We start from the raw sequence: 13,467 nt of genomic DNA on the forward strand, positions 1-13,467 counted from the left end.
AGCTGAGGAATAAGGAATATCAGTGGCAAACAGACCAGATAAACCATTTCCTTTTACTGCCAGGCCTGATTTAATTAGGTGACACTCTGGAGGGCACTGGAGGCAATAACCTCATCAACAGTGTGGCAGACGCCGCAGCTGAAAGCTGAAACAAGTGCTATCTTGAGTTATTGCTGAGTTAACAGGAAACCTATTGAGTTATTGCCCTCCTGGAATGCCCAGGACTAAGAATTTTGAAAGCTGAACTGAGGTAAAAAACCGACTGTTTACTGGGAAAGCATAAATGAAAACCAGAGAGATGGCTCGTAGTTCTGATATAATCCAAAAGCAAAGACTAAAACGGTAGGATTGTACAGTACTGGATACGCAGGGTGTGGGGGCAGGGGTGGTTCAGTGCCCTCTGAACATCTTGTTGCAATCCCTCTGGAGTGGGACAAGCCAGCACTTGGAAGCCAGCATCACGGAACTGCATGGAATTTCAACAGGACAGCCACGACACCCACATTTTCCAGAGAAGGGTTTGGTCAGGTGCACAACGAATGGCCTGGCCTGTGAGCCACCTGTCAGTTTGGAAGAGGCACCCCCTCTGCCTGGTTATAATAGCTGAGCATGCCTCTTGTGCTGGGGATTTGTAAGACCAACTGCAGCACAGATGACAGCTGGGCATAAAGTGGTTTAGTAGGACAAGAAAAGTGGGTCTCCATCCAAAAGGACACACACACACACACACACACACACACACACACACACACACACACGAGGCAGGGGGACAGAACTAAATAAACCTCAAGGGTGTATTTTGACCCCAACATTACTGAGCCGGGCAAAACGTCTCATTCACTGTACACCCTCAGAAGATTCCTAGGACTGACTTTTACTCTGAAGAGTGCCACCAATTAGCAGTGATTAATTAGTACAGATTGTATGCTGCTTCTGATCAGGAATTACGGGGGCTATTTTACAGAAAACTGGGGAGCAGTCACGTGAGGAACCACAGGAGGACCCACTGTCACCGGCTCCCCACTCTGTCCAGAAGCCCTCTTCTGACAGCACATTTCTTGACCTTTAGGGGTTCTTGGCTTTTCTACCAGCTTGCGCTTCAGAGCAGTGAGCAGTCTAACAAGCTGCTGACACTGACTTGCACAGAGGACACTGAAAATAAAACCAGCCCTTCCAGTCACTGGGGAAAACGATTTACTTTCTAGCCAACTGCTTTGCTGGGTGTGTCAGAATATACTTAGTTTTGCCAAATACAAGTTATTGAAATTCGGAAGAAATAATGGCGCTGCAAACCAGGTCTCTGCTGTTTACCACAAATGGAGCCGTTTGGCAGGACAGAGAGGAGGAGGGCCTGTCAGCCTCGCACATTGTAGGGAGACAGTTACCACATGGACACACATGACGTTGTACGTGAAAGTTCCACCCTAACTCTAAGGGGGTTGAGATTTAAAAAACAGAAAAAAACTAGTTCTTTGTAGAAGTGGACTAAATGAAATAGTGAAATCAGTACGGCTTCTGTGCTTCACAGGCTGACGAGGATATAAACGAGCTCCAGCATCTACTTTTGCCTTTTTGCTTTTCCTTCCGCTTCATAGTAGATTCAGTGTCAAGGCAGGCGGCCATGACCTTCAGAACAGAAGGTGAAAGCCCAGGACAGGAGCCAGGAAGCAAGAGTTTTACTGTTAGTTCTAGCTACTCCTTAGTATTTTGAAAGTTACTAAGAAGTTTCTGCAAGAAGACCAGCATACTTTCTATATTTGTTAAATGTTGTCTGTGCATAGTACTAGACAAAATAAAAATAATCACCTGTGTTTCTTAATTATAGGAAATCTTACAATGCTAAGGCCAAAAGGAACGTAAGGGTTCGTTTCCATTCCTCGTTTAAGAGTCGCTCACTACCTGAAGTTATTCTACTGTTTAGCTACGGTGGCTAAATCTTGTAGCACTTCTGTAAAATTTATAATGACAGTCAAAGACGTTCTGAAATAATAATAACAATAAGACGTTCTAATCTTTTGTTCAGATAAAATCTTACCTTACCTGGAAGCTCAATATACAAAACACATAAGAGTGCAACTGTGGAGTTCAAAGCAGGGCGGATCTATGAGTGGGCTCCTTGGAAGCCCTGGAGGCCCACCCACACGTGAAAACCACCACTTTAAAAGAAAAACAGCCTCAGTGCCCAAAGCAGAAAGAATAGAGTGCAAAGGCATTGCTTAGAAGAGTGCCATGCGAGGGCTTCCTGGGTGGCTCAGTCGGTTAAACCTCCATCCGACTTTGGCTCAGGTCATGATGTCATAGTTCGTGGCTTCAAGCCCTGCATCAGGCTGTACACTGACAGCTCGGAGCCTGGAGCCTGCTTCAGATTCTGTGTCTCCCTCCCTCCCTCCCTCTCTCTCTATCTCTCTCTCTCTCCCCTCTTCCCCCACTTGTGCTTGCTGTCTCTCAAAAATAGATAAATATTAAAAAAAAAAAAAAAAAGGAAGAAGAAGAGTGCCATAGGGCTTAGACACTCAAGCTCATGAGTCTCTAGCTTTCAAAGAAGAAAAGCCACTTTTCATTTCCCCTGGGTCGTGAGATGACTCACAGAAAAGAGGAAGGGAGGGGGTGGTGAGGTATAAGAAGATAGTTGTGTTGAAGACCTAGCAAGTGTTTGTGTGTGTGTTTTGGTAATGTCTTTGCATTTGTGGCAGTGTTAAGTTTCAAGGAACACTACTGCTGCTTTCCGCTCCCCAGTGGGAATCCTGTAAACTTCAGAGAGGCGATAACGTTAGGCTTAGAGATCTGTCAGAATCTGTTTACTAGGGGCCTCAGTCACAGTGAGAGCCCAAAGCCCTGACATCTATTTCTGGATGCCCAATGGTGAAGCCGAACCAGACTGGGCTTCCTAGTGACCCTGAGACAACCTAAGTGACCACTGTTTCCCTTCAATTTGCACTAGCAGAAACAAGAAAAGACCTCTGACCGATCGTCGATGCTGGAAATGGAGAAACGGGTACGTGTGTGTTTCTCTCCCCTCTGTTTCATCTCAGTTTCTCTGACTTTGTTGTTCATGCCAGTGGAAAAAGTTCATCTTAAGAAGGCGGGAGTTCTGCCACATTCCATTCCCAGCTTGATAATAAATTCTTTTTGTGTGACTCTAGACAGCAATTTGATTGCTAGTCCTTTTGGCTTCTTCAGATGGTCAGTACTTTTCACATATTACGGTCTTGGAGTGGGAAGGGTCCTCGGAAGGTCATTTCATGCATTGGTTTGGCGTACGGACAGAACTGGACAGACACACACACACACACACACACACACACACACACCCCTACAGTGTATTTTGGTTTACTGTAAATCAGCACACATGTACAGACCCAGGACCAAGGTCTCTTTACCCTTCCCATCGCCTTGAACAGAAAGGAAGTTTCAGCAGGACCCTCTGCCATTGATTTAGGTTTTATAACTTGAAATACGAGCTGGCAGAATCTTTTACATTCTCTGAGGGTGGGGGTGTGGGGGGGTTCTGGTTCAATTGCTGACCTCCTCCCGACTGCATTCAGAATATTTTTCTAGTATTTGACATTCTTGGATTGGGAAAACTCAGATTTATTGATGAACCCTAGCTGTGACGTGACCCTAAGGGTATAATATGTTCCCATCTCTCCTGTTTAATTTGGAAAGCAGCAAAGTTTTATATTTTATTTCCTTGGCCTGTAACAAAACCTCCTTGCTATCTCATCTAATCAAGGAATCTTCATCAAGTCGAAGCTAAATCAGGAGTCAGTTGCTGGGAAAGAAATGGGTTAGGGGGAGGGGTGCTATTTCTTCATAGACAATGATGGCTCCTTCCCCACTCACCATCTGCTCCCCATCATGGTAGAAGCAGTTTCTTAGGAATTTGAGGGGAGAGTTGCCGAAAATAATGATGACTTTATGTTATTAGAGAGCAAGGGTCTTGGTCACTTGCAGTCATTTGAAATTCCACAAAATCTTCAGCTTCCACAGAATAGCCCTGAGTACCCTGGTCCTACCATTTGTATATCTTCTAATCGTCTGATGGGAGATTTAGATCGTGTGATTTCTCTCAGTGAAGTAGTTTCATCCACGGATCAGACAGTGCTTAGTCTCCTGCCTGAAGTTTGCCTGAGACATGATGCTGCTGATCACGTGGCAGCTGGAAGGCAGCATTTTGACTCCCTTCTAAGCCCAGTAGATGTTCAACAGTCTCGTTGTTTCTAAACAGGAGAGGAGAGCCTTGGAGCGGAAAATGTCCGAGATGGAGGAGGAGATGAAGGTATGGAGAACTCTCCTTTCTCCTTTTGTGTGCCCCTTCTCTGAGTGCCTGCCAGGACTGGGTGGTTGAGCACAGGGCCACCCCTCAACCCCCTCAAGAAGAGGCGATGTGTAGAGTTGCCGAGAGCCTCTCCTCAGCCATTTCATAGACTCTCTCGGTTCACTCAGCATCCACTGTGGACACCTCAAGGCCCTTCTGGGAGCCAGTGCTGCCTTTGGTTGAAGGAGAGGCGTCTGGCAGGCTGGAGACAAAATTAAGTTGAACTTCTAAGGTTTTCCAAGCAATAACTTGCCCCTCAAGGGGCTGGGTACAAAGGCTAAAACAAGGTTTCCAGCTTCCCAGGCCTCACACTAGGTGCCTAGGGAGGGCTCAACATGGCCAGAGACTCTCCTGCCTGGTGCCCCTCCCTGTCTCAGCCCTTTGCTGGAAGGAACACAGTTTGAGACATTCTGCAGTGGAATGCAGATTAATTTGCATGTCGATCTTCTGCCCCGGTCCATTTCCCCTGCAACATTCAGTAATATCCGGGATTCTCCCACTAGAATTAGCTCATGCCACCAGCGACACTTCATGGCTCACTGCTTTCCTCTCTCTCTTTGCCATGACCTACAGTGACCATCATCTCCATTAGCCACTTTAACGAGCAACTGCCATCATAGGCAGTTTTGAGTGCTAAGAACTGGTAACCTACCCAGAAGAGTCAATTCGCTGCCTTGAAAAGGGGATGTAGAGCAGCGGGGAATATAGAGCTGCTCGGGGTAGCCACCTGGCTATGATTTGGGAGCATCTGAGCCCTGCGGGGCGTGATGCCACATGCCCATGATCACCTAGCGCTTGCTTGGCTTTTTTTTTTTTTTTTTTTTTTTTCCCTTCAAGGATCTTACTTTATGACGTGTGATACAAAGCATTCATCTGGTGAAACACAGGGGTTTATTTGGTTGTTTTTTTCTAACCTGGGAACCAGAAGCACTGGGGTGATAATGAGGCAGAGCCCCAAATCCCTTTCTGTGAGCAAGCATCCCTAATATGCAATTGGAGCGCTTTAGGAGAGACGTTTATTATTCCAGTGGCCAAAAAAGTTGATTATTTACTGAAAACTTCTCAGGACCTGACAAGGTAAAAGTTTACACATGATGCAGTGCCGATAGTCCTGTAACTCTTTATAATTCCAGAATGAAGGAGATGTGGCAAGCCTTGCCCTTGAGTTCTGTTGTTACCATCCCAAGGCTATAACTGATCACATTCACATAGAATTTCAAACAATACCTACTTATATCTCCAAAAAGTGGCACTTAAATAAGAAATGATTGATTCTCCTGACATGATAAAAACAGGATGATCCAACACCATTAGCTTCTCCATCTTCTGCTTTTTCCAGACTTACCTCACCTACCACACATAAGTATTCTCTCCCATCTAGAGCAGTATGTTAGTAGAGCTAAACAGTTCTTGATGAACGAATGTCCACAGCTCTTGGTTGCACTGGGGGCTCCACCATTTTTGAAACCCCTTGAGCTATGCCATCTGTACTCTGCTATTAAGCAGCTGTCAGTGGTACTCATTAAAGAATAGCCTAAGTGCTGAGCAGGAACATGTAAACGAGGCCAAAGCTGGTGCCTTCGAATGAGTACCCAGGAACCCAAAACCAGCCCATACCCACTAGTCACAGAACTCTGCACCACATCCACCCAGGCCCACACACAAAGACCCAGAAAGTCCCAAATTGGGGCAGTGGAGGCCCTTCTTTATCTCCATTCCAATTCTAATTGCCAAGTATGAGAGCCCCTTCAGTGGTTCTGTTTGCTCTCAGTCCTATGGGTTGAGACAGGCTTATGTATTTCTCTCTCCCTATCCTATCAGGCTATGATTTCCTAAACTAGGCCACAAGTTCCTTTCTTTCCTCAGTAGAGATCATAATACATGAAAGTGTTTGCTCCCAGGGTGCCCAGGTGGCTCAGTCGAGTAAGCGTCCTACTCTTGATCTCAGCTCAAGTCTTGATCTCAGGGTCGTGAGTTGAAGCCCCACATTGGGCTCCACACTGGGCATGAAGCCTACATTTAAAAAAAAAAAAAAAAAGGAAGGAAGAGAGAGAAAGAAAGAAAGTGTTGGCACTCTCAGCCATGAGTTACTTGCCAGCCAGCTTCAAATTCAGTTTAAATCACCAAGTGGAACCAGATCCTGATTATTTAGACCTCAGGCCAATAGGTACACCAATTTGAAACTGCTTTTTGTTTGTTTTTTTAGTTAAAAAAATCGACCCAGTCAGTTTCCATCATTCTTTATTACCAATTGCAAAGTCAAATGAAGAAACACCTGCAAGTTCTAAAGCCCCTAAATACCCTTTGCTTACATCAAAGCCTAATACCAGGTTTACAAATCGTCCAGCTCCCCCTAGAGGACAAAAGGGGAGGGACATACAAGCCTCGCAGTCAGCACCAATTTCAGGATGCTTGTGTTTGTACCTTCAGATAGGCAAAAACTTCAGATATATAGATACAGACATCATAAAATCGATATCACTGGCCTTAAAGGAGTCTAAGAAGCTGCTTGGTTAGCCTTCAAGTCCTTCTTCATCCAGGCTACAGTTTATGGTAATCAACATCTTGGGAGTGATCAGTGGGCAAAATCTGTGTGTTCTAGGTAGTCAGGCAACAGCACAGGTAACTGGCTTGTCGAATCCGGGGCCCAGTAGAACTAAGGACCAGTTAGACCCCATGCCTGTTGCATATTTGGTTCATACAGATGCTCAAACCTCTTGGAGCAATCAGTAGGGAGCAGGTTGAGAGTTGACCTCCAGTGAACCCTGAAGATAAAGTAGGTGCTCGAGGACAGAAAGTGACTCTGGTGCCTGTTTTTGTGACTCTGGCAAATAAAGTACAAAGGCCAGGTGAAATGAACCATGAGAGGGGCTCATCCAGGTGTATGTGAGGCTCTGTGCTTGTGACACGGGTTGTGCCTTTCTGGCCGTACTTGAAAGGTAAGTATTTATGAATTCTTCCCAGGACAAACTCCACTCAGATCCTGGAATGGAGTAGGATTATATGCCAGCCTCTGACAGGCGTGCATGTCGGCGTGAGCTGTGCTAGGCTGCACTTGGTCTTGCCCACATCTGACCCGAGGACTTTTCTACTGCATCCTCCATTCAGCATCAGCCTCCTTTCCAGACCTTCTCTTCCCTTTCCCAGGTCCTTGCATGAGGGGCCCAGCAGCCACTGCCCTTTTAGATTGGTCTTGGAATTTTTATTTTTACTCACTCTAGAAATATCACTAGCTGATCCTACCCTTGCCCACCCTGCTCTGTGCCCTGCCCTTCCCTCCTACTTGCCGTGCCTTGTTTTCAGTACTCTTTCCTATGGAACATTCCACAAGATTGTTTCCTGCCTCTCTCCCTCATGCTGATAACTTCCAAATCCTTCCACCTCGATCTGCTTGTACTCACATGTTAGATTGAATAATTTTCATAGTTTATGTCTTTAATATTATTCCCTAGGAGGCAAGGACCACTTTATATAATGACAATGATTATGTTGAAAGCTTTGGTCCAATGTCAACACCAAAGAAGGGTGAGAGCCAGGGACTTTCCATTGGTTCTTATGTTTGGTCCCTGCCCATTTCTTTAAATATTTCCATATGCTGCACCATGATCTCCTCTGATCTCAGTCCTCTTCGTGGCCGAGATGCTTGCAGAGGGTAAAGAGCATTGCTTGGTCCCTGCCCTCCAATGGCTACGTGGAAGTGTTTGGCTGCTCAACCTTTTTTCCAAGGCGCTCATTCTCCCTCTTTGGGGAAAGAGCTATTGAGCAGTTTGTCTCTGCTTGTTTTTCCTTTTCACTGTTTTTTCCCCTTCATGCTACCTTTCATTTTCTTGCTTCTTCACTTCCAACTATAACTCCACTAATCCTTCATTTCTGTCCTTCACATCTGTGTGGGTACGAGAGACTTCTCTCTGGTTCGTAGTCACTGTAACCCACAGGATTTTTCACCTTCCTCTGTGAAGCTCCATTTGCATAACGAAATCATTTTCCTCCTCCCAAAGAGCTGATGGTCTCAGTTATAGGGTCAGTCCAGATGACCACTTAGGAAAGGACAAGTGACAGTAAGCAGGCCTGTGATATAATGCCATTTATTGCAGTCTTTAGGTCCTTTAGAGGATACGAGGTGTTAGGAAAAATATCTGGGGGCTGGTTGTTCTGTTCCATTTGCAACACTTACAAATAGTGAGGTCTGGACTAGTACATCAGTCCAACCAATTCCGTTATCGTGGGCGTTTGTGATTTCTCCAACTTTTGTGCACAGTTGTGATTTTCAGAGGATGAATCTGTACGTGAACACTTTGAAGCAGCTCCCAGCCTCTTCATGAACTGGGACAAAGAGAGCACAGTTAGCTGTGAATTTCGTGTTGCAGGTAGTCGTACGGCAGGTCAAAGGTGGGTAGGCAATTCTTGGGTCCTGGAGCAAGCTTCCAGACTGCAGTGGAGAGCTAGCAGGGTTAGTGAAGCATCCCACAAAACAGGTTAGAGGACCACCTGACAGCTGCTGGTTTATCTTGGTATGTGCCACTTCACCCTCCTAAACAGTACATGCCTTGTACAGAAAACTCTTGAACAACAGCCCCTCTTTTATTTTCCTTGTTTTATTTCTTAAATTAAAAAATAAATGAGGTAAGAGAAGGACCCAGAAAGAGAACCAGTAGGAGTAGGGGGCCAAGATAAGAGGAGGGAGAAAGAAAAGGGCAGTAGCTGGATTTGGGGACACACCGAGTCCTGAACTCCAGGTCCCAATGATGATGAAGAAGGGGCCCCAAGGCTATGGCTCAGCCATGTTAAACCTGTTCAGAAGGCCCCAAGCCACATGGTGGGCTGTCCTTCTCAAAAGCCATCCAGATGTGCTATTTGAGAGCCTGGTGGTTGTATTCAGATGGCTGATCTTCAACATAGTGAGACCTTAGCCAGGAATCATAGGCCCGGCTCTCCCCCCTCGTTGGTGCTTCTCTCCATTATCCCTCCTCCCACCCCCACCATTACTCCTGCCTTTCTCATTTCCTTTCTTGCATGCCAACTAAAAACAAAAACAAAAAGTCACGTGATTTCTTTGTCCTACTTTTATCTCCTCTGGTCTGTCTTGTCTCTCTCTCTCTCTCTCTTGTGTGTCTGTCCCCTCCACGTTTCACTCTACAGAACCTCCACCAGCTAAAACAGATTCAAACCTTGAAGCAGATGAACGAGCAACTGCAGGCTGAGAACAGGGCCCTGACCCGAGTTGTGGCCCGACTCTCGGAGTCCGTCGAGTCCTCGGAAACCCAGGAGCTCTAGTTCTTGCCCCTCTTCTCCACCTCACTTTCCTCCTCCACCACTCCAGGCACGTTCAGTCTTCTTGTTGGGCCCAGAAGCCCTGTGCTCATCCCCCTCCATCCAAGCCACCATATGCGAGTGCCTACAAAGGTCGGTCATCTGGAAATGGAAAGAGCCAGGACTGAGAAACAGAGTGGGACATAATAGCTGAGGTCAAGGGAGGCAGTGGGGGAAACCTTGCCCGGGCTGGTGGTCCTTTTGGTAAGATCACCACATCACCTTTTCCTCCCCTGGAGACTGAATATAGATTCGCTTACTTGGCTACACATAGATACACACATACGTATGCACGTACCTGTGTGTATATACAGATTTCTTTGGTGGGGTCATTGCCAAATTGAGATTGAACTTTCTCAGCAGCAGCCCAAGTGCAACCTGATCACTAGAGCAGTTGGGGTTGGTCCTAGACTCCCAAATGTAGCTGGGCCTGGGGTAAGCAAAGGCAGGCGCTCTCAACCTGGGCTGGGAGCTTTTGCTGTATGTAGTGTCTGGGCCCACCACCCCCACACCCCCAAAAATCAGCGGTCCAGGTTGAGACCCAGGCATCAATATTTTTTCAAGCCTCCACTGTTGATTCTTTTGTGAAACCAAGATTGAAAATGGCCCTTTGGATACCAGACAGAACTAAGTCTTCGCATCTGACGGCACGCTGGATGGGGACGACTAGCACTGAAGGCTAGAGCCCCATGACCAGCAAAATCACCGCCCATGCCACCATTTGAGTAGAACTGGTTAGGCATTCTTTGCCTCCCTTCTGCAATAATCTTTGCTTTCTTCCCCCTCTCGGGAGGCAGCACTCTGATCCCTGCCACAAATCTCGGTGCCTTAGGGATGTGTCCCTCAACCCCACCCCTAGCCAGTGTGTGGGCTGTGAGGCAGAACACAGCTTTTATAAATGAGACCCTCACACAGCGAGACCTTCCCTAATGGGGGTAGCTTTGCAAAGTTGATGACAGTCAGTGGAGCAGAGAGCGGGGATTTATTTTCAACCGAGAACCAAAAAAATTTGTTTGCTAAACTGGAGCTTTTCTCTGGATGTCGGTCTGAAAGACAAGCTCACAGATCACTTGTTTTCCTACCCAACGATGGTATGATGGGGTCACCACTGCTGAGCAGTTTCACTCCCTGGAATGAGTTTTTAATTTTCAGCAACAGTCTAATTAGTCCTGACCAACGCCTGTTCTTTTCTCTGCCTATTCGCTTGTGCCTTCAGGGTCAGTAGCTGGCAACTAATACCCACTAGGTCTGTAGCACCCAAACTGCCATAAGGGCTGGGCTAATATCCTGCTGTAGCTGCTGTCACACACAGAAAGAAAATTGAAAGGGCAGGGATACCACGGCCTGGCACACCAAGCGGCTTAGTTACCCTACTTACTGAGTGCCCTGTAAGGTCCAAACTCCGTGCTTTAAGATAAGCCACAGGATTATGGGAAAATTTGATGGGGGTGAACAAGGGACCCACAGAAGATGTCCCAGTTATTTTTAGTTCCTTCTTTGTGCAAGATAGTATAGGATATAGGGCAAAACTAGATCTTGTGCTTTCAGCAGTGAGTAAAGTGGACATTTGTCATTTGTTAAGGCCCATGCATAGCACTTTATATGCTTTTTCTCACTTATTCCCCAGAACAATCATTTTACATATGGGGGAAAAACGAGTTATAGTTTGAATAACCTGCCCAGGGTCACTCAAAGAGTAAGTGGTAGAACCAAAATTCAAACCAAATATGTCAGTTCCAGAACCCAAGCCCTCAACCACTGTGGCATTAGCTGTCTGCATATTTGGCACAGAGTTTTAGCCATTTGTTAAGCATATGGCCTAAACAGTGCAAGAGTCTATTAAACAACGACAGTGTGGCCCCACCATTGCAGCTAAAGGGTGAAGGACGTTCTGCTTCCTCAGCACTCTTGACTTCCCTGGTGGAGGTTCACTTCCAAACGGCCATTTACCTCCCAAAAGCTTTCACCACTTAAAGAAACTGTTACATAGTATATGACCTTCTGTAACAGGTCAGCAGACTGTGGCCCATCAGTATGCCCGTGAGCCATACAAACACTTGGCGGAAAAAAGAAAAAGGATAATATTTCACGACACAGGAAAATACATGGAATCAAATCTTGGTGTCCAAAAATAGTTTCATTGGAACTGAGCCATGCTCATTTGTTTATATCTTAACCTTATGTTCATAAGTACTTTTGTGCTACAAGAGCAGAGTTGAATAGTTGGAGCAGAGACCATGTGGCTTGCAAACCCTGAGATATTTATTATCTGGACCTTTACAGAAAATGCTTGCCGACCCCTACCAGAAGGAAAGATTGGATAACTCAGCCAAACTGACAGTGTGGTCCAGAGAGTTGGCCCTGCCTTTTTTTGTTTGTTTGTTTTTGTTTTGTTTTGTTAATAATCCATTAGGGAAATCATCTTGCTTCGGTGTGCAGTACAGGCTACTTCCAACAGAATGTGAGCAGTGGGACTTCCTTCCCACTTCCCGAGTAGTCAGAAGCAAAGCAGCCTGGGCACAGCTCCTTCTGAGCCCCTGTCAGCCTTCAGCTAGCCTTGCCCTAGGTCTCAGAGACCCTTATATCCTCTCCCTCTTCAACACATTCCTCATCGAAGGCTGTATGAAGTAATATTTGGGAAAACACATGTACATAATTTTATTTGCCCAAGATAACTTCCCGCAAACTATGATAAACTGGAAATTTAGAAATTAGAAAGCTGGTAGATGGAACGAGAGGGTATTATGCGAAGCAAAATTAGTCAGAGAAAGACAAATATCATATCACTTCACTCATATGAGGACTTTAAAAGACAAAACAGACGAACATAGGGAAGGGAAGCAAAAATCCTATAAAAACAGGGACGAGGACAAAACATAAGAGCCTCTTAAATACGGAGAACAAACAGAGGGTTACTGGAGGGGTTGTGGGACGGGGGATGGGCTAAATGGGTAAGGGGCATTCAGGAATCTACCCCTGAAATCATTGTTGCACTATATGCTAACTTGGATGTAAATTAAAAGAAAGAAAAGAGAAAGAAAGAAAGAAAGAAAGAAAGAAAGAAAGAAAGAAAGAAAGAAAGAAAGAAAGAAAGAAAGGAAGGAAGGAAGGAAGGAAGGAAGGAAGGAAGGAAGGAAGGAAGGAAGGAAGGAAGGAAGGAAGGAAGAAAAAGAAATTAAGAAAGCTGACATCCAGGGGGTTGAAATGATAAAGCTTTGTTAAACCTCATACTTGTACAGTGCTTCCACATGTGTTCTTATTTAATCATTCTTTAACTTCAAGTGAATATCAGATAACACTGCTCATTTCCTCCTCTCTCTTTTGAGAGTCAAGTTTATGAGACTTTCCCCCCCGCTTGATTTCTACATTCCACCTCTTGGACTTTTTGACACTCCCTCAAGATGTCAGTTGTAGTATATTGCAGCTGGGAAATTGCCTTGTCCAAATTTTTTTTTTTTTTTTTTTTTAAAGAATTGAGTTCTTAACGCGGAAATAAATCATCAAGTTTCAACGAGTTGTTTATACATTTAAAAAGCAGGGAGGGGTCAGCTCAGTTCTGATTTGATGGGCTGCTGGCAGGGAAATGAAATCTATTGACATGTATAGCTTCTCCCCGTACCCTCCCTACCCCCACCCCCGCCTATGGAATCCTATTATGGAAATATGACTTTCAGAGTCTCATTGGTACCCAGGCTGCAGGACCCAGGATGGGGCCATTGGAGAGCAAATGGGAAGGTAAAGCATTGTGAGGCCATCCTGGCTGATTTTTTTCCTAAAAGTCTTCTTGGAATGAGTTTCCTAGCACTGAGTTCAGGTAGTCAAGGCCACAGGGATAGAGG

General features: G+C 45.6%; 1 protein-coding gene across 7 annotated transcripts in view; it reads left to right on the forward strand.

Annotated features, from left to right (window-relative positions):
* PPP1R12B (protein phosphatase 1 regulatory subunit 12B) overlaps positions 1 to 13,467 on the forward strand; it is a 221,391-nt gene that overhangs the window by 198,412 nt on the left and 9,512 nt on the right. For 3 of the 7 annotated variants that reach the window (XM_058700770.1, XM_058700773.1, XM_058700778.1), the window contains 3 exons: positions 2,942 to 2,995; positions 4,229 to 4,279; positions 9,458 to 9,632. In XM_058700770.1, the coding sequence (XP_058556753.1) occupies positions 2,942 to 2,995; positions 4,229 to 4,279; positions 9,458 to 9,592 (240 nt within the window). In that variant the 3' untranslated portion in view covers positions 9,593 to 9,632. The remainder of the gene's footprint in view (positions 1 to 2,941; positions 2,996 to 4,228; positions 4,280 to 9,457; positions 9,633 to 13,467) is intronic. The other 4 variants (XM_058700772.1, XM_058700774.1, XM_058700779.1 and 1 more) reach the window with 2 other exon arrangements.

The sequence above is a fragment of the Neofelis nebulosa genome, chromosome 15, assembly GCF_028018385.1.
Source record: "Neofelis nebulosa isolate mNeoNeb1 chromosome 15, mNeoNeb1.pri, whole genome shotgun sequence".
NCBI classification, from domain to species: Eukaryota; Metazoa; Chordata; class Mammalia; order Carnivora; family Felidae; genus Neofelis; species Neofelis nebulosa.